The 22,633-nt window shown below is 41.9% G+C and overlaps 1 protein-coding gene across 4 annotated transcripts in view; it reads right to left on the reverse strand.

Moving 5' to 3' along the window:
• LOC121953429 (AT-rich interactive domain-containing protein 1B-like) overlaps positions 1-22,633 on the reverse strand; it is a 211,047-nt gene that overhangs the window by 42,675 nt on the left and 145,739 nt on the right. For all 4 annotated transcript variants that reach the window (XM_042500525.2, XM_042500524.2, XM_042500523.2 and 1 more), the window contains exons 6-7: positions 9,696-9,782; positions 6,464-6,643 (exon numbers count right to left, since the gene is read on the reverse strand). In XM_042500525.2, the coding sequence (XP_042356459.2) occupies positions 6,464-6,643; positions 9,696-9,782 (267 nt within the window). The remainder of the gene's footprint in view (positions 1-6,463; positions 6,644-9,695; positions 9,783-22,633) is intronic.

The following is a 22,633-nucleotide window of genomic DNA, read 5'->3' on the forward strand; positions in this document are numbered from 1 at the left end:
AAAAGTAGATTAAAAAAAAAGAAAAAGTAGATATCTGCTCACAGCTAATTTTCAAGTTAATTTTACTCACTATTATTATCACAAACATGGGATATAAAATATCCTTTATATATATTTAAAATTTACAGAAAAAGAAAACATTTCTCACACACACACAGACACACACACGTTTGTGGGTATATGCGTTTCAAAAGGTTAAGTGTCATTCATTCTTCTGCAAATACCTAATTGTCACTGTTTTAACTGTTTAAACATCTTGATATTACACAGATGAGTTCACAGTTATCAATTATGGTTTTTCTTGCTTAATATATTTATAAGACTCATTATTAGACTGCAGTATGCATGTATGACATGCTGGGATGGATAATTTTTTTTTTTGCAATGTCTCCTCTTGCCCGAGGCTCCAAAATTTTCTCCCAGCCACCTCAGCACCTTCCCCGGCAGGGCGTCTGAGCCTAAGCAGGGCTGGGGTGCGCCTTGGGGCTGCCCAGCTCCATACACTGTCAATTTCCTCCGAAAAACTCCACTCCCTCCCCCAGGCGTTGGCTTTTTTGGCTGAATTACACCGCCGCTCCAGCAAGGCACCAAGGCTTAAAAGTGCTGTCTGAAGCATGGTCATTACCAGCGAGTGCTTAACCCCTTGAGGAGGAGGGGGGGGGGCTATGCGATGGGTGGGAGAGAGACAGACTCCAAATCTCTTTCCTGTAATAGCCTGATATCCTCCTCCCCCGTCTGTCTGTGTGTCCACTGTTCTCAACACGCTGGCTCTGTACCATGTCCAAGTGCATGTCTTGGAAACAGCTGTTGGAGTTATTTGAGTCCTGAGGAGAGCCTGATATCAACACACAGTACCAGATCAGTTTAACTTTGCATGAAGAGGGCTTTTAAAGGACAGTCATGAACATAAAGCAGCATAAATATTTTTTGGGGGGAAATACTGGGCAGTCAACGCACTGTAGGAGCTCTCATTTAGAGTGCGACAAAACAACAAGGGAGTAAAGCTTTGGCAGGGTTCAACTGTGCATCAAAGTGGAAGGAAACCTTTGGTAACAGTCTAAAAGCAGATTTATCTAATCAGAAATCTCTGTAAATAAGTGCTGAATATTTCAGTATTGTTTGTATAACGGCCACATCCTCCTGCAGTCTCATGTGTCACCATAACTGTTTGTCAGTGGAGCTTATGTAGTCGGTTACACAAGCTGTACTACAGTCGTTTGCCCCTGATAAAAGAGCAGTGCTGCAGCCCTCCTTTACACAACACCAGACAGTTTTTATGTTCTCTTGCGAGCTAATAACTGTAAGTGCTGGTGTGTGTGTCTGCGTGTGTGTGTGGCAAGCATGCTTGCCGGAAATTTTTTGTGACATACCCCACACACACACACAGTTTAAGAGTTGGGCTCTCCCAGCTTAGGCAGACAGGCCAAGAAAAACAGCAGAGCAGAGTTCAGAAACTTGGAGTGCGTTTCTGTGTTGGCTAATGGCGAGCTAATTTGTTAGTGCACAAGGGAGAGGGAAAGGAAGCAGATGGAGCTGTCATTAAGAACAATGACCAGCAGCTGTCTGCCCTGTTCACCCCAAACAGGCCCCTGATGGACCCTTGAAGAGCCGGGACTCTGGCAATGTCCCAGTGTGAATGCGCTTGAGCACTGAAGGTGTTACAAGTGATGTTTTTATATTCGTAACTCATAATTGTATCACAGATGTCCGTATGTCATATCCTCAAAAGGATGGAAATATGAGGAAAATTGTCCATTTACCAATTTAAAGAGGCAATTCTTAAAGGCCTTAAAAGCCTTCTCATTCGTCTCAGTGAGATCATTGCATTGGCACAGTGGAGGTGGCTGTGCAGAGGGCTCCTGCAAGAAACGCTGGGTGGTCTGGAAACAAAAATGTAACCTGGCTCTACTTTTGCCCAAGCAGCAACCTATGAGGTTGAAAAATAGGTAGTAACAGCCCAAAATGAGGTCTGTGTAAAACATAAAGCCACACAGACATGACCAGGGGTGGGACTAGCGTGCGTTTTGGCAGCGTTTTATGCATGTGACCCACCACAGAAGATTTAAAAATGGCTTTTTAACAGTTAGCAGCTAATTCAAAGACATGTCATGACATCATGACACGTGCCATTGTTGTTTTTTGGAAAGAGCTGCTGACCCTTATATTTAATGTCACACTCGAGGCCGTGACTGTTGAATGACACTTCAACGTCTGTCGCACCTCTTTTCTTTTTCCAAAGCCGGAATGCAATAAATAAATACACACTGGAGCAGAATGAAGCTGCAACTGGGGACTTCATTGCAGCCCTATAGCACGATCTCTGCCATCACTCTCTTCATCACAGCTCCAACATCTTATTCAAATATAGTCAATAATGGCTCCAAAAAAATAAAAAAAAAAACAAATGACGGACAAAATGCCAAATGTCACAGTGGCCATGTCTATTATTTATATTGTCTACGCTTTTGCCACAAGTGTAATGTCGTCCAGCAAAATGTTGTCTTGACCCATCAAATAGTCTTAACAAAATAATGGTAGTGACAAAAGACTAGAAACACGTCTCAGTATAGTGCAAAACAACACAATAGCACCACTGACCACACGCTCCACAATGCAAGCTGAATCAACACCTCTCGACAATTTAAACAAAAACTGAACATTATGCAAAAGTAGGGACTTATTGCAGGGCTTTTGCATTAGAAAGCATCAGTTTTAGTTGGTTCTACCAAATAAACTGGGAAATACAGATTGAGCGGGAAGAAAAAGAGATGTTTTACCACCTACTATTTTTGTTTGTTTTGTTCTTGAAACTACTGCGCAAACATACAATTGTAGCCCCTCAAGAAGCACCACTTTTTAGGTACTTGCCGCAATGCTGTCTGAAAATATCCTTGAGTAGCAATGCAAGACAGATGCAGGTCAGTTGCAAGTGTATTAAATTTGAATGAGGGTATACATCAATATATATTCTGTATGTGTGTGTGATGAGCAGACAGCGGGCCTGAGCTGTTCGTTCCCTTTCTGATGGGAACATCTCTCCTGTCATCCGAGCGAGATTTCACGCTCATCTGCCTCCAGAGCCTCTTCCAGGCTAGTCCGCCTCGCTGTCGCTCTCTGCTTACTTTATTTCTCTTTTTCTGTCTGCTTACTGGGCTGTCAGCCCAGCCAAAGTCACATTAAGAGATAAGAGTGGGTGGAGAAGGGGGACCAAATACCAAATGCATTAGGGCTATTAATCAACATTAACAAATGCGAGGGAGAGGACGCAATTTTGGGAAAGCACACGCACGGATGGGCGCATTTATCAAGGTGACACATTAAAACACACATTTACCAAAAAAATACCATAATGTTTCGTCTGGTGTGTCGCCAAAGGCAGAAAACGAAATACAACAGCAGATGTCAGCGTTTGTTGGATGGCCAGGAGTCGTACGTTGGAGAAAACAAGCGAGCGGAGAATGCTTAATTACAGAGAGCCATCCAAAGTTTTTTTTCCCAAATTTCTGTGAATCTGTGATTTTGTTTATTTTCCTTTTTTTTCTCTCTTGAGTATCAGAAATAGCTTGGATTGATGGTTGATGTAACTGGTTTACCAAATGTCTCATCAAACAGGCCTACTGTAGTGAACTGAACCCAGGAGTATTTCTCAGAATATATCACAGTGAATATTCAGGAACAGACAGAAATGTTGCTCTCACATTGATCATCTTGAGGACGTTAACCTAATCATCTTCAAATTAGTTAACAACAGTTAGAACAACTCTTTTGAATTGACAGTGAATTTAGCTCGGCTTAAAACCTGGTTTTAAATCTGCTCATTTGCCTCATACATTTAAATCTAACGAAATGTAATTTTAAGCTCTTGAGATTATTTCTTTTTAAAAATTTCACAGTTATGGGGTTTTTGGGGGAGTTTTTCTTTAGTCGCTGTAAGGGTCTAAGGACAGAGAGATGTTGTAAGCTGTAAAGCCCTCTGAAGCAAATTGTGATTTATTATAATGGGCTTTATAAATAAAATTGAAATTGACATGTGTGCTCACGCAAAATATCCCAATGGTTTTTGGAAATGAAAAAATAGCTGCTGACTCAATTAATATTGCTAGCTTGTTATATCATTCCTGTCCCACCTGCTCCCATTGACTTTTTTTCTCCTGGTCTGGCCCAGTCACATGCTGAATAGTGAAACTGATTTTCATGTGACCCACAGGATTCCCGAAAAGATGTCAGCCTCTAGTGTCTATCCCAATGGCTAGCTGATCAAACGTCAGTTAGTGCCAAAATCAGGACAACAATGTTGTAAAAGCATAGAGCTTCCCCACTTTTCCACTTTTCCCTGGATTAACACTGTTAGCTCTACCAGCACTGGTACTCTATGTTGACAGATTCAATCTCTGAATCATAGATATGCTCTGAATATCGCAAAGAGCTCCTTTAAAACACTGTGCCTGATGACAGGACTGAACATCAACATTCAGTGGATGAACCTCACGATGTGTCAGTCTGCTTTGTCAGTCTGGAGCAACCTCATAATCTTATCATGAGGAGGGCCAAGAGGTGTGTCCAAAGTTCAAGTGTTTCATGAATATTCTGAGAGTCACACCCTCAGGAAGCTGGCTTTTAATGCCCACAGTGAGACCCACCACACAGGATGAGAGAACACTGTATCTGTGTGTGTGTGTGTGTGTGTTGTAGAAAGAGATGGATAGAGTAAGAGACAGAAACACTGGATGGATATGTCTTTCAAAATGAGTCTTTTGTATCCCTCACTAGCACACTCTTTGAAACCAGTGACAGTGATGTCAAGGCCCAATGTGACTGTGAAATGGGGGGCAACTGTCATTAAAAAAAAGACAAATGTGGCTTTCCCATCTGAGGCCAGATTTCTTAATAACCCCTTTGAATGAATGATACGCGCAGTATTCATCCAATAAGACAAGTCAGAAAGCAGAAGCTGTTCCACAAAACGGATGTCAGGTAAAAGTCAATAGTATGTCAACATGGGGCCTGTTAGTGTTTTTTTGCAATTAATAATTCATTGTTAAATTTGAAAGGAGTCATAGCTTGCATACAATTAAATTCTATCTCTTTTGGCTTTGAATAATCTTTCCTAAAGTGGTGACTTGAAGTTACATCTTCTGTTTCAGACAAACACTGACAGGAGCTGATTTATGTTGCTACAATGCGCCTGGCTCTAAGAACTTGTTTCTTATTAGAGCACTAAGAGCTCCACTCCTGCTTTAAAGAATGTGGAGTGGACTCACTTTTTGGTCAAATTACAAACTGAGACTCCTTGACTAGCCTCTGCATCATCATCAGGTTATTGGCCTCAGTAAACACAATGTGGACCATTGGAATTTGCTCACAGTGTGAAGTAAATCAGTATGAATTCTTAGCCCACGTGTACACAAGGATTTTTGAAAACAGGGTTTTTCCCTCCTTCTTCATTTAAAAAAAAAACAACAAGCATTATTATAAAAAATGTATCTGTCCACACAACATTAAAGCTCTCAAGGGCTTCCCCCCCAAAAAAGGTGGTGATGCAACCCAAAAGCCACATAGAAGAAGATGTCAATCAGACACCTGAACAAAGCTATTACTGGCATACTAACTGGAGCAGTTAGCATAGCACATTGTGACGCCTCTGTTCCTCAGAATAACTGTACATATATGGATAAACATAAAAAGTCTTAGCAAAGTCAGAAACAGCGCTATTTCGGTCTTGTCCTCCATTGCATGAAATGTTACCTTATTTGTGACGCCTCACAAAGGAGATAATGGCTCATACACTCAGACGTCAGAAGCCTGAAACTCTGTTTTTCCCTGTTGACGAGTCAACAATGAAAACAGAGTTTCTGTTGATCTTCACTCTAGACGGAGTTTTAGAAAAAGGTCTGTTTTCAGTGACCTTATAGCAGTTTTTGTGTGGACGAAAGGCCAAAACACACTGACCGAGCTACGATTTTTGAATATACAAATGTAACTTTGGCTAACGCTTTAATGAAGAGTTCAGTCTTGCTGATTCTTCAACATTCACAAGGTCAATACTGTGATGCCCAAAATGGAGGTGAGCATTGCAAGACAGAGGAAAGTCATGAGACAGGCGTCGATGGTACCTATGTCTTTGGAATAAACAGCGTTATTATCCTGTTAGCGACCAGCAAGATTGCTAAGTGAGCAGTTAGCTGTAAATGTCACATTGAGAAAACAGACAGAAGCTTGAGGAGCTGACGAACTCTTGTATGTTCTTGGCTTGCTAATATGTCTCCTAGCCTTGGAGAGTTTTGCTTTGCCATTTTTGATTGTGCCCCAGCCTTTAGCATGAGCTTCAGTTTATGGATAATCAATGTGCCAATCCTCCAGAAACTTTTATTCCTTAAAGCATATTCGTGCCAATGAAAAAATTTTTTTTATATCTGCTAATGTAAGTTTGTTAAAATGGAAATTCATTTAAACAGGCTCCTACCTTGGTGTCCATACTGTGATCCTTGAGATCCATAAGGGCCTGAAGGGCCACTCTGGGAGTAGGGACCCATCCCAGGATACAGTGGGCCTCCAGGTGAGGGGTGGGGAGACATAGGAGGTCCAGACTGAGGAGAAGCAAACTGAGAGCTGGCCTGGTTCCTCTGCATGTTGGACATGAACCCTGGAACACATGAACAGGCATAAAAAGCAATGTCAGCGCTTTGCTTATAAAAATACTCAAAACCCAAAGAGTCCTTCAAAACTATACCTGCTCAGTGAAATCAAACATTGACCGAGGGACGGAGCGAGAGTTTGGTGTGATCATTCTCGAGCTCGACAAACTGGGATATCCATCCAATTACCTCGAGTAAAGAGACCCTTCGTTTTGTTGAAAGCCCTAATCTTTCACTTTGGCACTGGCTCCTGTTACTCCTGGATACACATCAGTGAGTATCGCAACATGGAGCAGGTATTAGAAAAAACACACATAAAGGACAGCCTGACATGTAAGAGAAACCCTGACCACAAATAAACACACACACAGGAACTATATTGGTGCAAAGGTGCGGGTCAAGTGTACCTGGCCTTGAAGATATATGTATACCTGCAAAAGCTGGGTCCATGTGTGTCTGTGTGCAGGGATGTGCGAGTAAAAAAAAAAAAAAAAAGTGCTCCACTCTCCACAGAATAAGCCGCCAATTTGACCATGGCTACTATGTTATTCTAAGCCGTTCTGTCAATAGATGTGTCAAAGCCTCTCCGGCCCAAACTCGCCTGCACCATTCAAATTGACATTTGGAGCGATCCTCGCCTGGGCTTCGCTCTTTCAAGCGGCCGCGCTCGTTTTAAAAAACCCACAGAAAGGTCTCCCAATCCACCACGAATGAGAAAAGGTCGCTGGACAGCCATTGAGGGGAAAAAGATGAGTGTGTGTGTGGGCGTGTGTGTGTGAGTGTGTGTTAGAGAGGGATTCAGTATTGCAGATTAGGTGTAAATGGATTGGGTCTGCTCGACTGTAAACTTTGATAGCTATCCGCTTTGTTGAATGAGCGTGCACAGACCGACTCTTTAGTGAGTTTGGGGTTTTGGGGAAACGGCGGAGTTGGAAAGTGCAAGTTGACACTTGTATAATTCCTTGTTTCTGCTAAGAGAGCAAGAGGAAATGTGAGGAGAGAGGAGGGAGATAAAAGTTTAAAAAATGCTAAGTGTGTATTCACTATATGCGTGTGTGCACATACGTGTGTGTACATATTTGTGTTTCTGAGTGTGTGGGGGGAGATAACGGAGAAAGAGAGCAATAAACGCTCTGTGTGTCTCTGTGAGACGGAGGCCAAGACTGAGAGAGAGAGAGAGAGAGAGAGAGAGAGAAAGTGTGTGTGGGAGGGAAAGACAGAGCAACGGAGGGAAAGAGCGATTGGGGCCTGAAAGTGCTTAGGCTGCGAGTGCTGGGTTTAAGGAGCGAGGACATTATTGTAATGTTTTGCTTCCATTAGGGTAAGGGGATTCTGGAGAGGAGGAGAAAAAAATTACAGTGTGTAATATCGCACTTTAAATTGCCTGGAAAATGGATGGGGAGAGGAACATTGTGCAGACAGTGCTAAAAGCAAATAACACATTCAAGGATTTCTCTCTCTCTCTCTGCTTCGTTCCCTCTCCACACACACATAAACACACACACACACACACACACACACACACACACACACACACACACACACACATAAACCTTTCTCTCTTTCTGGCAAAGCGAATGAAGCTCTCAGCCGGACAACAACAACAGGCAGCCAGCGAAGCACGCGAGAGAGAGACAGTTGGGGGGGAAAAAGGGACATTCAGCGGATTTATGGAAATGAAGAGTGGAGAGAGGCTCTTAGGGAGGCAGGCACTTGAGCAAAGTGGGGCGTGTGTGTTATGGAGGGAGGGGGGGGGTTAATCCTAGCTGGCAAAAACAGGGAAAACAACAAGCAGCCCTGTTAAACGGCGCTGTGTTTTTCTGGACTGGGGCTGGGGAGGGCTCGAGGTTTACAGGCATTAGAGAGCAGCATTAAATCTCCGGCTTGATTTCATCATGTTGGGAAATAACCTTTTACAGAGCCTCTCTCTCTCTTTCTCTCTCTCTGTGTCTTCATCCGTCCACTCCCTCTGTCTCTCTCTGATGTTAACTGCCCTTCCGTTGGTGACAGAGGGAGAGCATAACAGTCATTCCATTAAGGTTACGTCCCAGTCTTTCGGGTTTTTTTGCAAAGCTGTGTGGATGCTGATTTTTTTTTTTTTTAATGAGCAATTCTGCTGTTTTTAGTAATACTCGAGAAGTGGCCATAATTGCTGGAAAACAATTTCCCGTTTTGGCAGGCGCATGTGGCTTGTGGGTTAACATTCATGTTACAAGCCTTTGGCAACAAGTTGTGGACAAAACTGAAGTGGTTCTGTCAAAATAACACACACTCTGACTTGAACTAAGGATATGTTTACTGAATGTTTGCTGTCACATATTTAACAAACCATGATTTTCCCACGACCTATGTTGGAAAATAATGAAGCCTGATGCAGTGTGTGTGTTTGTGTGCAAGAACCTGCTAAGCCAAAACTGCAACAACGATCATTTAATCCAGTGTGTGTTTTAAAAGTTAGTTTTTAACACACGCTGGCCCCATCAAAAATGCAGAGAAATATGAAAGGCGAAAAAATGGGGGGTATGCTTGCTGAAAGAACTCATTTTGGAGCAGCAGAGGAAAGAAGAACAAAGTCCTGTACTGAGCCAAACTAGCCATAGTCTTTGTTTACATCTTTGTGCTAACATTGTTTGCTCCAAGTCCCTCTGTTCCCTTGGAAAACATTTCATTACAGCCATTGAGCTTTGCAACCGTACCATGTCTGTTTTTCATTCTTATGATCTCTACTCTTCCTCATACCCCCCTCGTTGGTGTAGATGTATAACAAAACAAACTGTTGCCATTTTGGATAACTTTAACTTCACAGCTTCTTTAATGTGAGTGTGAGCCACTATCTGGATTTCTTATAGAAACTATTTATGCTGCACACATACAGAGTTTACAGTGTGGGTCTTTTAACGACATGTGCTTGCCACTAAATTGCACGTACACACACAGCATCCCACTCCACGCACACTGACCTCCGTGTATTCCTTGTAGATTTAAAACCTTTACAGTTACCCGACCAGACGGGGCCAAACACCAAGAGCTGGCCAGTGGATAACACTCATATACACATACCTTTCTCCTGAGCCATAGGTGAGCGGGTGATTGGCGGGTGGGCTCCTTCTGGTCCGTTCCCAGAGCTCTGTGGGGCCATCGTGGAACCTGCCGAACAACACGAAGTCAGGACAGAGATTCAGACTAGCGCTGTCCCGATCATGTTTTTTTGCCCCCAGTCCTGATCCGAGTCATTTAATATTGAGTATCTGCCATACCGAGTCCCAATACTTTTCTAGATAATACAGCTGCACACTTTAATTGGACCTCTTTAAAGTTATTCAAATCAATAATCAGGTTGTTTAAGCTCTGCACTGCTCTCCTTTCTCCCTCTCTCCTTGGAGCAGGGTGGAGAAACACTATGCGCTATAGTTAAAGGCAGAGTGCAAGACTCTCACACTGAGCTGACAAAATGAGTGCTCATAACTTTGGCAACTAATGTGTATAAACAGTCTCATGCTGCGTTTTTGTTAATGGTATGTGGTGTTTTGTGGCGGGTGAGACTCAGGTGCTGCTCTTACACACACATCTTCTGATTCTGATTCTGATCTTAACCAAATGGAGATAGAAACAGCTGAGTGGAGGAGTGTTGACGAAGGTTGCGCTCCGTGTTGCTTAGCATGAAAGTAAAACACTTGTGTGACAGCTGACATAAAACAAAGGATTGGATAGGGCTCTTTAAGCTAAATATCTGCAATCCAGATCAGTCAAAAAAATGCCTTGATCTGCCCCGATCGGGACATACCTAATTCAGACACTTGCTGCAGACATGACACATTTCAAAGGAACAAAGGTTCAATATCTTGTAACAAAAGCTGTCACGTTAAAAGAAAATGTTTTGCATTGAATGAATTCTCTTCTTTGCATGAAAGCGAGGTCAACAGAAAATTGATTTATATTTGCTTCTCGTCTGCTTGAAAATTGAAGAAAAATGGGGGAACTTTTCTAACAATAAAGCATTGAAGGACCCCTTTGTTTTACTTTCTGCATTTCTTTTAATAGCACACAAGTCATTTGGTTCAAAAAGTTTTCCGTCATTTGACTACCAAAACAAAAACAAAGAGAAGTCAGTATTAAGCTGAAGGTTTTATTTTGACTAAGGCTGCCCTGGACGTGTTTCTTGAGCTTTAAGTGATAAGGTTAGAGGGTTTGACGCCAGTGAGAGCTCAGCACAATCATTATACATGAAGTTGTTTGTGATTCACTATTACCTAAACGACAAATGCACTTCCAGAGGACATATCAAGTCATTGGACCCTGTGCCACTTCCTTGTGTAAGCACTAAAACCAGAGAGATCCCCTATAGAGAACCAGAGCCATTTGAGGATCATTGATTGGATGGTTGTGCAGGTCTTTGGGCTGCGCCTGTTCCATTGAAATCCAATAGTGAGTTGAGGGTCTGATTAGGACAATGGCAGACAGAGACTGTGGTGGATTGATTTGGCCCAGAGGAAGGAGAGAGATGGCAAATTAACCTTTTATCTTTGAATTCAGACCTGAGACAATGAGGAGAGGGAAAGATGTGGGAGAAAGCGGTTTGTGTTTCAACCTGTGCTTTACTGTGGATGAAAAGTCCCGACAAAAAGAAATATTGAAGTTAACTGTACATGCTCAATAATGATTGTCATAACATATTACAGTATATGATTTGACCTCTTGAGGAAATGGGACTATGTGCAAAAGTAATCACCTACTCTGGATGCGACATTATGAAGTGCTGTTGGAGTGATGTATTAACAAAATGTTTCTGCTGCGGTGTCCTTAAAACTCATGGTGAATATAAAGTCCTTATTATGAAAGAAACACTTCACATTATTCAATCATGCAGTGAAAAGTGTGCTGTTTCGAGAAGCGTCTCTGCATAAGTGTGTGTTTGTGTGATGTGTCTGTCCACGGTAGCAGTAATACATGACTGGAGGTGGCACACTCTCCACATAAACAAACCCAATTAAGTCAACATAATTGCTTTGCATAAAACTGCATAAACAACATTTCCATACACCCGGCCGCCTACATGCACACACATACACACGCACGCATACACACAAAGATGTAAAAGTAATTGGACAAACAAGTGTAAATAAACACACTCAAACACACAAGGAAACACGAGAGAACACAAAGGCACATAGGATATATGCTAAAATATTAGCGCACGCACATGTGCACACACAAACACACACACACAGACACCTACACACACAAACACACAGACCCCCTGCCTCACACTTGAATAGATCCAACGGTGCTGCTTCAAAGAGGGAATATTCGATTAGTCTGTCACCATGTGGTGGAGGGAAGGGGAAACGTCAGAGTGCAAATGTTGAAGAAACCCTGAGATAACACTGGAAACACCAGCTACGTGCTTCTGTGTGTAGCTACATGGTAAAAGAAGAATTCCTTTACTTAAAGGAACACTTCACCCCCCTACAAATGACTGTTTGTATATCACTTACCCACTTTATATTATGTTGAATTCGTGGAGAAAACTGTTTTTTTCTCAGATGCCTCCACAGTGAACAAAGAATCCAAAAAGAGAGAAAATTCTTGATGATTTTAAGTAAAAGAGGATGCATGTTTAACAAGTCTCATTGGTTCAGTCGTATGCTCAGCACTTTCCAGACAGAATTTCTAATGGAGAAATGAACTAAAAGTGAAACATATCTAAAGCCAGAATCCACTGACAAAAACAGAAATTTTACCTCGCTAAACACGGGAGCTGATGGTCTACCACTGCCTTGATCAGTTAGTTAGTTAGTGTTATTGTGTGACTTTGGTGTTTTAAATAGTAAGTTTGGATCTAATAATGTCAGACAGCAACACAAACAAACTACCGATAAAGGCAGCAGTAGATCAGCAGCTTGTGGTTCAGCAAAGTCAAATTACTGTTTTTGTCAGTCTGGTTTTGAAGAGAGCACAGATAAGTTTCATTTTCAGTTCTATTTATGCATTGCATCATGTCTTATAAACCAATCCTATGTTTTTATGTAAACGTAACTGAAACTGACGACTAGAAAAAACAGTGGATTAAAAAGTACAATATTCCTCCTGATATGTAGTGCACCAAGTATAAAGTAGTTGGTAACAATGGAAACACTCAGTACCAAGTGCCAAAAATTATACCTATGTAGTACCCTATTAAATGTATTTTCCACCCCTGGTACGTGGGTGTGTTTATTACCACTCCATTGTAGTGTTTATGTAGTATGTTTATGTGTCTGACTGGAGGAGCCTAAAGCCTCTTCTAGAGGGTCATGGCCACTTGTTGGCAGAGGGACAGATTTAACTGTGGCACAAGTTTAGACGGTTGGATGGGTAGTAAGGATGAAGTATGCTAGCAGGAGTTTAGTGAACCCTTAAACTACGGAAGTCGACCCTGCGATACAGGCTTGCCTTTGTGTGTGTATGTGTGTGTGTTTGTGCGTGTTCAGGGATGCATGCCAGGCACCGGGTACGCTGTCAGACTCTGTTTGTTTGGAGGGCAGAGTGGTGGTGGCAGCAGCTTGTACTGTTTGTGTGTGTGTGTGCATGTGTGTGCCACTATAGAGGTACAAATAGGGGATAGTGCCCTCCATGCTCCACTACTCTCTCCATATACCCATGTAAATTGTCACCAGAGATGAGATTAATGCAGAGATTTAGATTTATGAGTGTGCGTTTGTGCATGTGTGTGTGTGAGAGAGGGGGGGGGGGTCAAAGGGAAAAATAAGAATGACAAGAAACAGAGATCCTTGTTGAGAAAGAGGAAATTGAAAAACAGATGAGAGAGGAGTGAAAGTATAGTTGAGTCTGACAAGGCCTCACCCCTCCTTCCCTCTGTCTCTGCAATGAGCGAGTGAAGCTCGGAGCACTTTGTAATTATTTCACTACCAATTACTGTCCAAACAAAGCTTCTCCACACATTTTCTCTTCTTCCTTTCCTCCCGTGCCTTCCTCTCTGCTCTCCTATCCTCTCCTCACTATCATTTTTAACAAGGTGCCATTAAATAATTACGTCCAAATAAAACAAACAGTCTCCACAGTGAGTCCTGGCACGTTTAATCCGTACCATTAATAATTCATACGCTGAATCTTTGACGTGCAGTTCTTCTCCTCGTGCTGCTGAGAGAGAGAGGGAGGAGAGCTAAATGTCAACAGGAGCTGACTGTATATCTTTCCCTGTCCAAAGAAAAAAAAGACCAGCTTTTCTAGCTATGAATGAAAATGTAAAACAAATAAATGGAAAGGAAATGCTTTCACCGTCCAGGTCATCTTCTTCTGACTGGTGTGCATGAGTGGTGTTTAATATTTGTCTTGGTTCATTTGTAAGCACTGTGTGGCTGTAACTTTGTACTATATGTAAATGTGTACTTTGTGTTCTACATTTCTGAGGCTTTTTTCCGTTGCACATATGATTTTGTGTTTTTAGACTGGATTCAGTGTTTGGATAGGCCGATTTTATGTATGTTTGAGTGCTTTTAAGTGTAACATGGACTGCATTTAAATTAGGGATATCAGTTTAGGTTAAGTTTGCTTTTGATAGGTTGACACTCATGAACAATCTCGTTAATTTTTTTAGAGACAACTAGCTAGCTAGCTAGCTCCTACCAGACCCAAATGTTATGTGATGCAGTTAACTATAGAGCAGCAAAATGAAACTACATGTGCATGCACAACTGCATGTCTACATGTGCTTTGTTTCAGTGTTTAGATCTCTGTGTGTGTTCCTTATGGTGCCACTGTTCCCACAGGTGTTCTATAACACAATTAGCACATGTGGCAGTCAGTGGCACGGCAATATCTTGCTGTCCCTTAGCCTGCATCTTTATCCTCTGTCATTACCACTGCCAATTTACACCTCCGCAAGCACCCAGCTGAGCACACACATACAAACATACACAAATACACAAATATACACACACACACACACACAAGAAAAATCCCTGTCTCTCACATTCGCACCTATTCAGTTTTAATAGGAACAACAGTTGAGAGTTAAGGTGCTTTTATTTTAAATTAATTGTGATCAAACTATACTTTCCAAATTCATAATCTGTGATTTTTGGTTGCAGTTCCAATGTAAAATTTTAAAAGATAATTTTAATTTGAAAAAAAAAAAAAAAAAAAATCTCAGAAACCAAAAGTATTTACCAAAGTAAACATAGTTTTTAATCTGGATGTATGTTAACTTTATATCTAATTGTTGAATTTACTTTAAATTTATATATATATATATATATATATATATATATATATATGTATATATATATATATATATGTATATATATATGGTGGTGTTGTAACAGAAAATGAACAAGTTTAATTAAATCAATTTTTCAAGGTTTTAGAGACTTCAGTAATGAAGATTACTGTGCTATATGTCTGTATGTCTGCTGCTTGAATACTAGTCAATCATATTTGTATATTACTAAACATGTTAAGAAAGCAGAACTCGCAGATCTCCCAACTTCATCATTAGCAAAATCCTCTTTGTCTGGATCAAATTAAGTCAGACTAACTTGTTTTACAGAAGTTGCTAACACTTAGAAAGAACGAAGCAATTTCACTTGTCATCTTTAAGTTGCAACAACTTCACAAAATTAAGTAAATACAGCTAAATGCTAAGTAAACTTAACACTTTTATATAAAGTAAACTTACTTTCCCGTTTCAAGGCAATCGGTTTCCAAGATTATTTTAAGTAAAATCAACTTATCAGATTTTACAGTGTCTTCAAACAACACTCATTTATGAGAGTGCATCTGTGCAAATATTTCATATCACTGACCTGTCAGAGACCACTAGGCTAAAAATACTAACAGATCTGACATTTTCAACCTACTGACGGAGTTTTAGAATGACTGGGATCTGCATAAAAACCAAGAGCAAACAGGAAGATATCAGGAACCAAAAGTGCTCTTTTGGAATTGCACTGAAAAAGTCAAACAACTATAATTTCCTCTTTGTCAAAACGGCACTTAGCAAGCAGATCCATTTTCTACTTTTTGCTCATGATACAAGGCAGCAGGGCCAAAAGTAATGGGAGTTCATTGCGTTTTTGGAGATAATGCTCCTCGCTAAAAACCCAATACACATTTTTAAATTTCTCTTCCGCAAGGACTGTCGAGGCAACCCTGAGTCTCCTTTGAAGAGAGGGAGTGTGGTCTTTGAAGCTTTTTTTTCATCAGGGTTTCAAACGCAAATGCCGGGGAAGTTCAAAGCAGAGGGAGAGCACTTGTGGCCATATTTCTGTTTTGTTTCAGGGCCCCAGTAATATTCAGCATAGGAGTGACTGCGTTTGTGTGTATGAGTGATGAAAAGTCAACCAGAGAGTCAATGAAAAGGCTTTTATTAATTGCTGATGAAAGGACGGTTCAGGTGTGCATTAGCAGACATGTGTGTACATGCTTGTGAGAGTGCATGTGCAGATGTATGCACACTAAGATGCAATCCTTCTGTTTGCCTACACACACACACACACAAACACACACCAACTGTTTCTCAAAAATACAGACCCCCTGGAGCAGCAGGGTCCATTTTTGCTAAAGTGAGGTAACGGTGGTGAGCACTAATAGACCGGTGTAGAGTACAGAGAAAGGGCTGCTTCAGCACCATCTCTTAATACAACCCTTAGGCTGTAAATGCACACACACCTGCACCACACAACACACACACACACACACACACACACCAAGGTAATATCCCCTACTTGCCGTGTCTTTAGGGAAAGAGGCAGATAAACAGCGGGCTCCAATAATGGTGGTTTAGATCTCAATGGGTGCGAGTCAATGCCTCTCCAAGCCGGGGGCTAATGCCAGTTAACTCTCCCTGTAGGGGACGAGCGCAGGCCTGCGGTGGCTCGCAAAACAAGTGCTCTCCCAAGATCCTCATTACTTCCAATGCTGAGTAGCAACTGTAAGTAAAGCAAAACTGCAAGCTTAAGCTAAAAAACAGCGAGCGGGATGCGGGGGAGAGAGAGCGATGGAGTGAAAGAAAGCAAGAAAATAGGTGTTGGGGAGGGAAAATAATTGCACACTGTGCTCCGGTTAGGGTTTTCCAGTCAGACGGAGTTAGAATGGGATTTCTCTAAATGGCTAACGCAGCAAGCCGGCACCATATTCTTCTTTTTTTTTTTTTTTTCTTGTTTTGGCGGACGGTGTGCTTTGTGAATATAATGTCTGCGGGGAGGGCGTTTTGCTGTTTCACTCCGAACACTAGGAGCCATCAGGAGGAGGAGGAGAGACGGAGGCGTGTGGGAGTGGGGGGAAAGAGTTGTGGGGTAGGAGGGTTGATGTGCGGATGGGGATGAAGAAGGAGGAGGGAAAAAAAGGAGGACAGAAGTGGAGAAAGAGAGCTGGAGGAGAGATGTGGAGAAATGAGAGGGATGGAAAATTCAGCCTTGTTCCTCGGTGGGAGGCCTGTACCACAGCGACGCTCTGAGCTAAGAAAGCAGCGGAGACAAACAGAGATGGGGAGGAAAGGGTGGGGACGAGGGAACGTGAGACACAAGAGGGACCATAAGAGAAAAGCGAGCACGATAAAAATAATGAGAGAAAAAGAGAGGGACAGGGACAGCCAGAGGCAGTGTTCCCACCACGCAGCCTCTTAGGGAGTGGTGTGACTAGAAAACTCGCCGGCTCCACACACTTCACACTGCAAAACACACTTGCATAAAAAGTCTACCCCCATAAACCTCTTCCACTGCTTTCTTGTAATATCTTCCACCACTATCGAAGGAAAAATATAAGTTTTGGCTGAACATCCCTGCAGCGTCTTTTTTGGTCCGATATTTTGCAGACTGTAAATTTGTTTTCTTTCTCGTCGGCTGAAGTCATTTACTGATATTATTTTTTAAAAAATGGCCACTTTTATGCATGAAATCCTGATCTGAGGTCACTCTGGTTCCTTCCAGGCGTCTGTGTTTGACCTTTGATCTCTGTGTGGGGGAAAAAAATAGCACCACTGGAAACTTGTTTTCTCTATCTGTGGTTCTCATTAGCATAATTAAAGACAGAAATATATATCTTCTGAAATGTGAAACTAAATGCAAACCACGGGCAAGGCTGGGGGACGATGTAAAGGACAAGAGCCGATGTAAACGGGTTGGAGGAGATCCATTGAAGAGATTCATTGGGAAGGACCCTTAAGCTAACAAACTGGACAGGCCTGGCCTTCTCACCCTCTCAGTCTCCCACCCTCTATCTCTCCCTCCTTTCCCTCTCCCTCCTCCACTCGCCCTGACCTCTCTGTCCTTTTCTAGGCCCTGGAAGCACTTGAAGCGAGCGCAGATACACAGATTAAACTCTCCCGAGCGCTCGCCCGCAAGCTCCAATCACCTCTTTACAAGAAAATAAAAACTTGGAGGGGTGAGGAAAGAGGCGGAGAGGAGAGACGGGGAGAGGGGAGGGAGGAAGGGTGGGCAGGCTCTGTTAACTGGACCTTGGTGGAGAGAGAGGAAGACGAGAGGAAAAATTGAAGAGGGAGAGATGAGTATTTGTGATTTTCTGCAGCAGTCAGAGCGAGCTGGACCATGGAGAAGTGTGGATGTGCTCTGTGTCAATTAGTAGCTGCACAATGTGGAAACGTTGTGCAGTTTGGCCCTCAAAGCACACAGTAAGAAATGTTTAAACACACACACACCAGAGTAATGAAAATAACACCAAAGATGGACCAGACCTGAAAATGGGCATAAATGTAGACAGTCCCAGTTGATCTTGTCGGTGTTACAGCCTTTCTAGTGACAGGTTGCTTCTTATTTTCTTTATGGTTAAAAGGGTCAATTATTCGAACACTATAAAGCTTGATTGGGGAGATGAGTTTTGATTTAGGCTGAGTAACATTTAAAAAATAATGATACCAGCACCAATACCAATACTCTTTAAGTATTACAGATACTAACAGTAGCACTTCATTTGATACCCATAAGGTGAATGAAGTGGCATGTGGTATAGCCTTACTTTTCAAGGTTTTGGTGACATCCCAGCATGCTGAATGGCCAATTCTGTCAAACATACCGTGCTGGAGTTTAAAACATTGCATACTTAAGGGATTGTAGTTTCTGCTGCAGGAATGTGAGCTCTGCGCCGGGGACAGTCAATGAGAGTTTGCGTGGCTGCGCACGCACACGCACACACACGCACGCACGCACGCACGCACGCACACACACACACACACACAGCTTGGCAACACACAGCTAATGTTACCTATCAATTATAATGGGTTTAACGTCAAAGTAGAGTTGTTTCTGTGTCAGTGTGAGGTTTTTGTTGGAGCCTTTAATGGCTCTGTGTTGGCCGCTGCTGCTGTGTTAGCTCATGCTAACTGGGCAGAAGTTCAGATGTTTTTCAAAGTTTTTCTGTACAATAATCTAATGTATACTTTATGACAAATAAAAAGAAGAGCCTGGATGAATAAGTGGAAAAACAAATGCTTCTAGAAAGGGGATGCAAAGTCAATGAATGGCTACATAGTTACAAGATCTCAACCCAGCTGAAAATCTATAGGCGATTATGGAGTCTGCCAGAGTACTTCCACGACTTTTAGTTTAGAGAGGAGCAGCATATTTTCTAGCAGTATATTTTGTTGACACTCAGATTTGTTGTGGGATTTCACCTCGCAGCAGCAGCAGACATGTGCATCTCCATCCTCCCAGCAAAAGTGATCCGAGCTGATGACAACAGAGTTTCTCTGTGCTCTGTTTGTGTTTCATTTCGTATGCATCAGCTACAGTCTGGTAATTGATACAGCTTCTACTTGTTTTTCGGGGAGAAGTTACAACCATACAAAGGTTGACAGGAAATTACGCCATACTGACAGGTGACCTGGTGGCAACTTGTCGCATCAGCCTGTGCAGACACTGAAAACCACACTTTGTTATAAATTTCTAGAAATATTCACGAAATGCAGAGTTTTGGAGAGCCAAAAACACAAATCAGCATATTTGATGGATTCTGTGGCTGCAGCAACTGACACTAACTTGGGGACTGAATGCTGAACTTGTGTTCTGCACTTTGACTGGATGACTTAGCTTCACAGACAGTGATGGAAGCCCCGACAACGGCGGTCCCATTCAGCCTCACATCCATCTGGATGAAAGACGAATGTCTGCTCGCCTCGTCCCCGATGTCTCATGGAAGGAGAAAAATATTCGGAGGACGCTCTGAATTGCTTCAGAGACACTGGGAGGAAGGAGGTGTGTGTGTGCGTGTGTGTGTGTGTGTGTGTGTGAGAGAGAGAGAGTCTGTTGCGTGTATGTGTGTATATGAGGTGGAGGAAGAGGAGGGGGAGGTTGGCGGTTGAGCAATGTGATTTCTGCTCGACTGTCACAAATCTAGCGCAACAGGAAAATCAATTTGGCCCTGTGTGTGCCTTTTTGGCTCCGGGAGAGAATCCAAATAGCAAGGCGAGGCCCGGATAATGTTACAGTGTATTGGATTTGCTTCATGGAGAGACGGAGAGAGAGAGAGAGAGAGAGAAAGAAAGAGAAAGAGAAAGCGAGAGAGAGAGAGAGAGAGGGGAGAAAGAAGAGGAGAAGTGAGGAGACGAGGGAATCACAGGCGTGCCGTGGAGCTCCGACAAGATAGATTTGTGCAAGTGTATGGGTGTATGATAGGCTGGCAATCTGTCAGTCTCCCCCTCTCTCTCACTCTGTCTGGCTCTTTCTAGCACACATACACACACACACACACACACACACACACACACACACACACACACTGTCACTCATCTGCACAAGCGAGCATACATAAGTGATTTATAAGTGCGACCTGACCATATATATGCCACATGAAATCATGAAATAAACTGTTCATACATATGTGTGCTCATGTGCTGTTATGTATGTATGTGTATGCCTCCTGTGTTATTTTTTTGGTATGTGTGTTTGATTGTGTGTGTGTTTGACAGCCAGGTGAAAGGATGACATGATGAAATTGCTCTGCTCTGACCGCTGTCAAGGGTAACGTGTGTCCCGTGAGTGCTCAGCCGTATGACATGTTGCATCACTCCACTGAGTGAGGCTGACCGGTGACAGGCTAACACACAAACACGGGCACGTACGAAATTACTAGCTCTTCAAAGCTTGGGATGACAGTCTTTTTCTTACAGTCATTTCTTAATACCACTTTACCTCTAATCCATTTTTTGCATAATAAAACATGGTCGACTTTGTGCAAAATTTTGCAAAACAAATGCAGATAGACACATGCAAATACTCAAACGCATACCCCGGCACCTCAATACTTCAAAAATTCAGACTAATACTCTTACTCCCAAATATGCGCGTGTATACACTTTTTTTAAAACCAGGAAAACGTATTAAAATAGATGAAGGACTGCCTTCCCCTTGCTGAGTGTGCCCTTCTGTTTGTTTTTTTTCTGGTGTCACATTCAACGTCACAGACAGGCCAGAAAAAAGATTTATAAACAGTAGAAAGCAGCATGGAGGTCTGTGAAAATGTTAGAATGTTTGCGTTTTTTATATCTCTTACCTATGAAGTCTCTCTCTCAAACTCGACACAAACAAGCATCCACCCTAAAAAATTTTTAATCTATTTATTTCCATCACTGCTGATTGCAGCCAAACAGAATTGAAGCCTATAGATACCCGTGACTACTTTGTCCCAGGAGTGAAGGTTGATTGTACCTACTTCATTAAATATAAAGCAAGATAAACAAGCAGACAGAGACAAAGCTCTACATGTGAGGAGAACAGAGCAAAAGAGCAAAATCGCTGACTATCACAGAAATGTGCTTCCGGTGTGAACGGCCAGGTGACTGCTGAGGTGACCGCTGCACAACAATTGACATATTGGGGATTTATGTGTGTAATTGCCCCGAAAACTCACAATATGACCATAATATGATAACATTTACAGCAGACTTATAAAGGACTTTAACCCTCTAAAAAATTACCAATCTGCTTGATTTCTTTAAAAAACATGGAAGGAAGGCAATAAAAAATGAAAGAAAAAAAAACTAGAAAAAAATACCTACCTACCTAATACAAATAGCAAGAAATTAGTTAAAAGTATAAGAAAAGGACCTGATTTTTTTTTTTTTTTTTAAAGAAATCTTTCTGAAAACAACAACAAAGAAATCAGAAATGACCTGGAAAAATTGCTGAAATTCAATAATTTTAAATATGTAATTAAGATAACTAAATGTGTTTTTTCCCCAAAACATTTTTCCCCAGACTTTTAAAAATAATAAATCTACTAATCTACTAAATCTACCAATTTGTGGAGCATTTTTCCAACATTCCTCTTCGCCTTTTTTCCCATGTTTTTTTTTTTTTTTTTTAATTACACCAGGTGGATCAGGGTTCTAAGAACAAAATACTTGTGAAAGGTGTCTGACAGCATTGCAAGGAAAGTGATGTGGCTCCGGGTTCTTAAAGGTTAATAGAAGAAACATAATACCTAAAAAACATTCTCAAACATTAACGTAAATAACAGATTTTGACGTCAGTGGAAGGGCAGCTGTATTATAAAAGAACCTGTAATTCCAATTTCTCCTCTGACAGCAGCCTTAATGGACCAGAATGCAATGCAGCCACAAGATGTGCTGTGTTTTGACTTTTTCTTGACGGGAGCTCAAACTACTGCAGATAAAAACACATTTTTCACACTAATTAATTAGCTTATTAATGTTTGTTTCATTTTGTTTATTCAGAGGACACTGTTGTGGCTGGTTTGAATAATGAAGAACGTGCTTTTTTTGTGTGGCGGCAGAAGTAACAGAAGTGGGAGTAGTGAAGATACAAACCTCAGAAAACAACAAACACACAGTGTCGCTTGCTCGCTCTCTTGCCCCTCACTGACTTGCACCGAACTAAAATGACAACATTAACCAAAGTGTCCTAACTTGTGATGAAGTGTTAGAAAGTGGAGCGTTAGTAATCAGATGTGTGCTAACCACATTAGTTCTCCTGTGTCTCTCTCAGGCTGGCTGCTCCTTGATCTAATTCAAACTGATTGTAGTA

Source organism: Plectropomus leopardus, chromosome 14 (genome assembly GCF_026936395.1).
Source record: "Plectropomus leopardus strain MGB_pleo_1.0 chromosome 14, ASM2693639v1, whole genome shotgun sequence".
NCBI classification, from domain to species: domain Eukaryota; kingdom Metazoa; phylum Chordata; class Actinopteri; order Perciformes; family Serranidae; genus Plectropomus; species Plectropomus leopardus.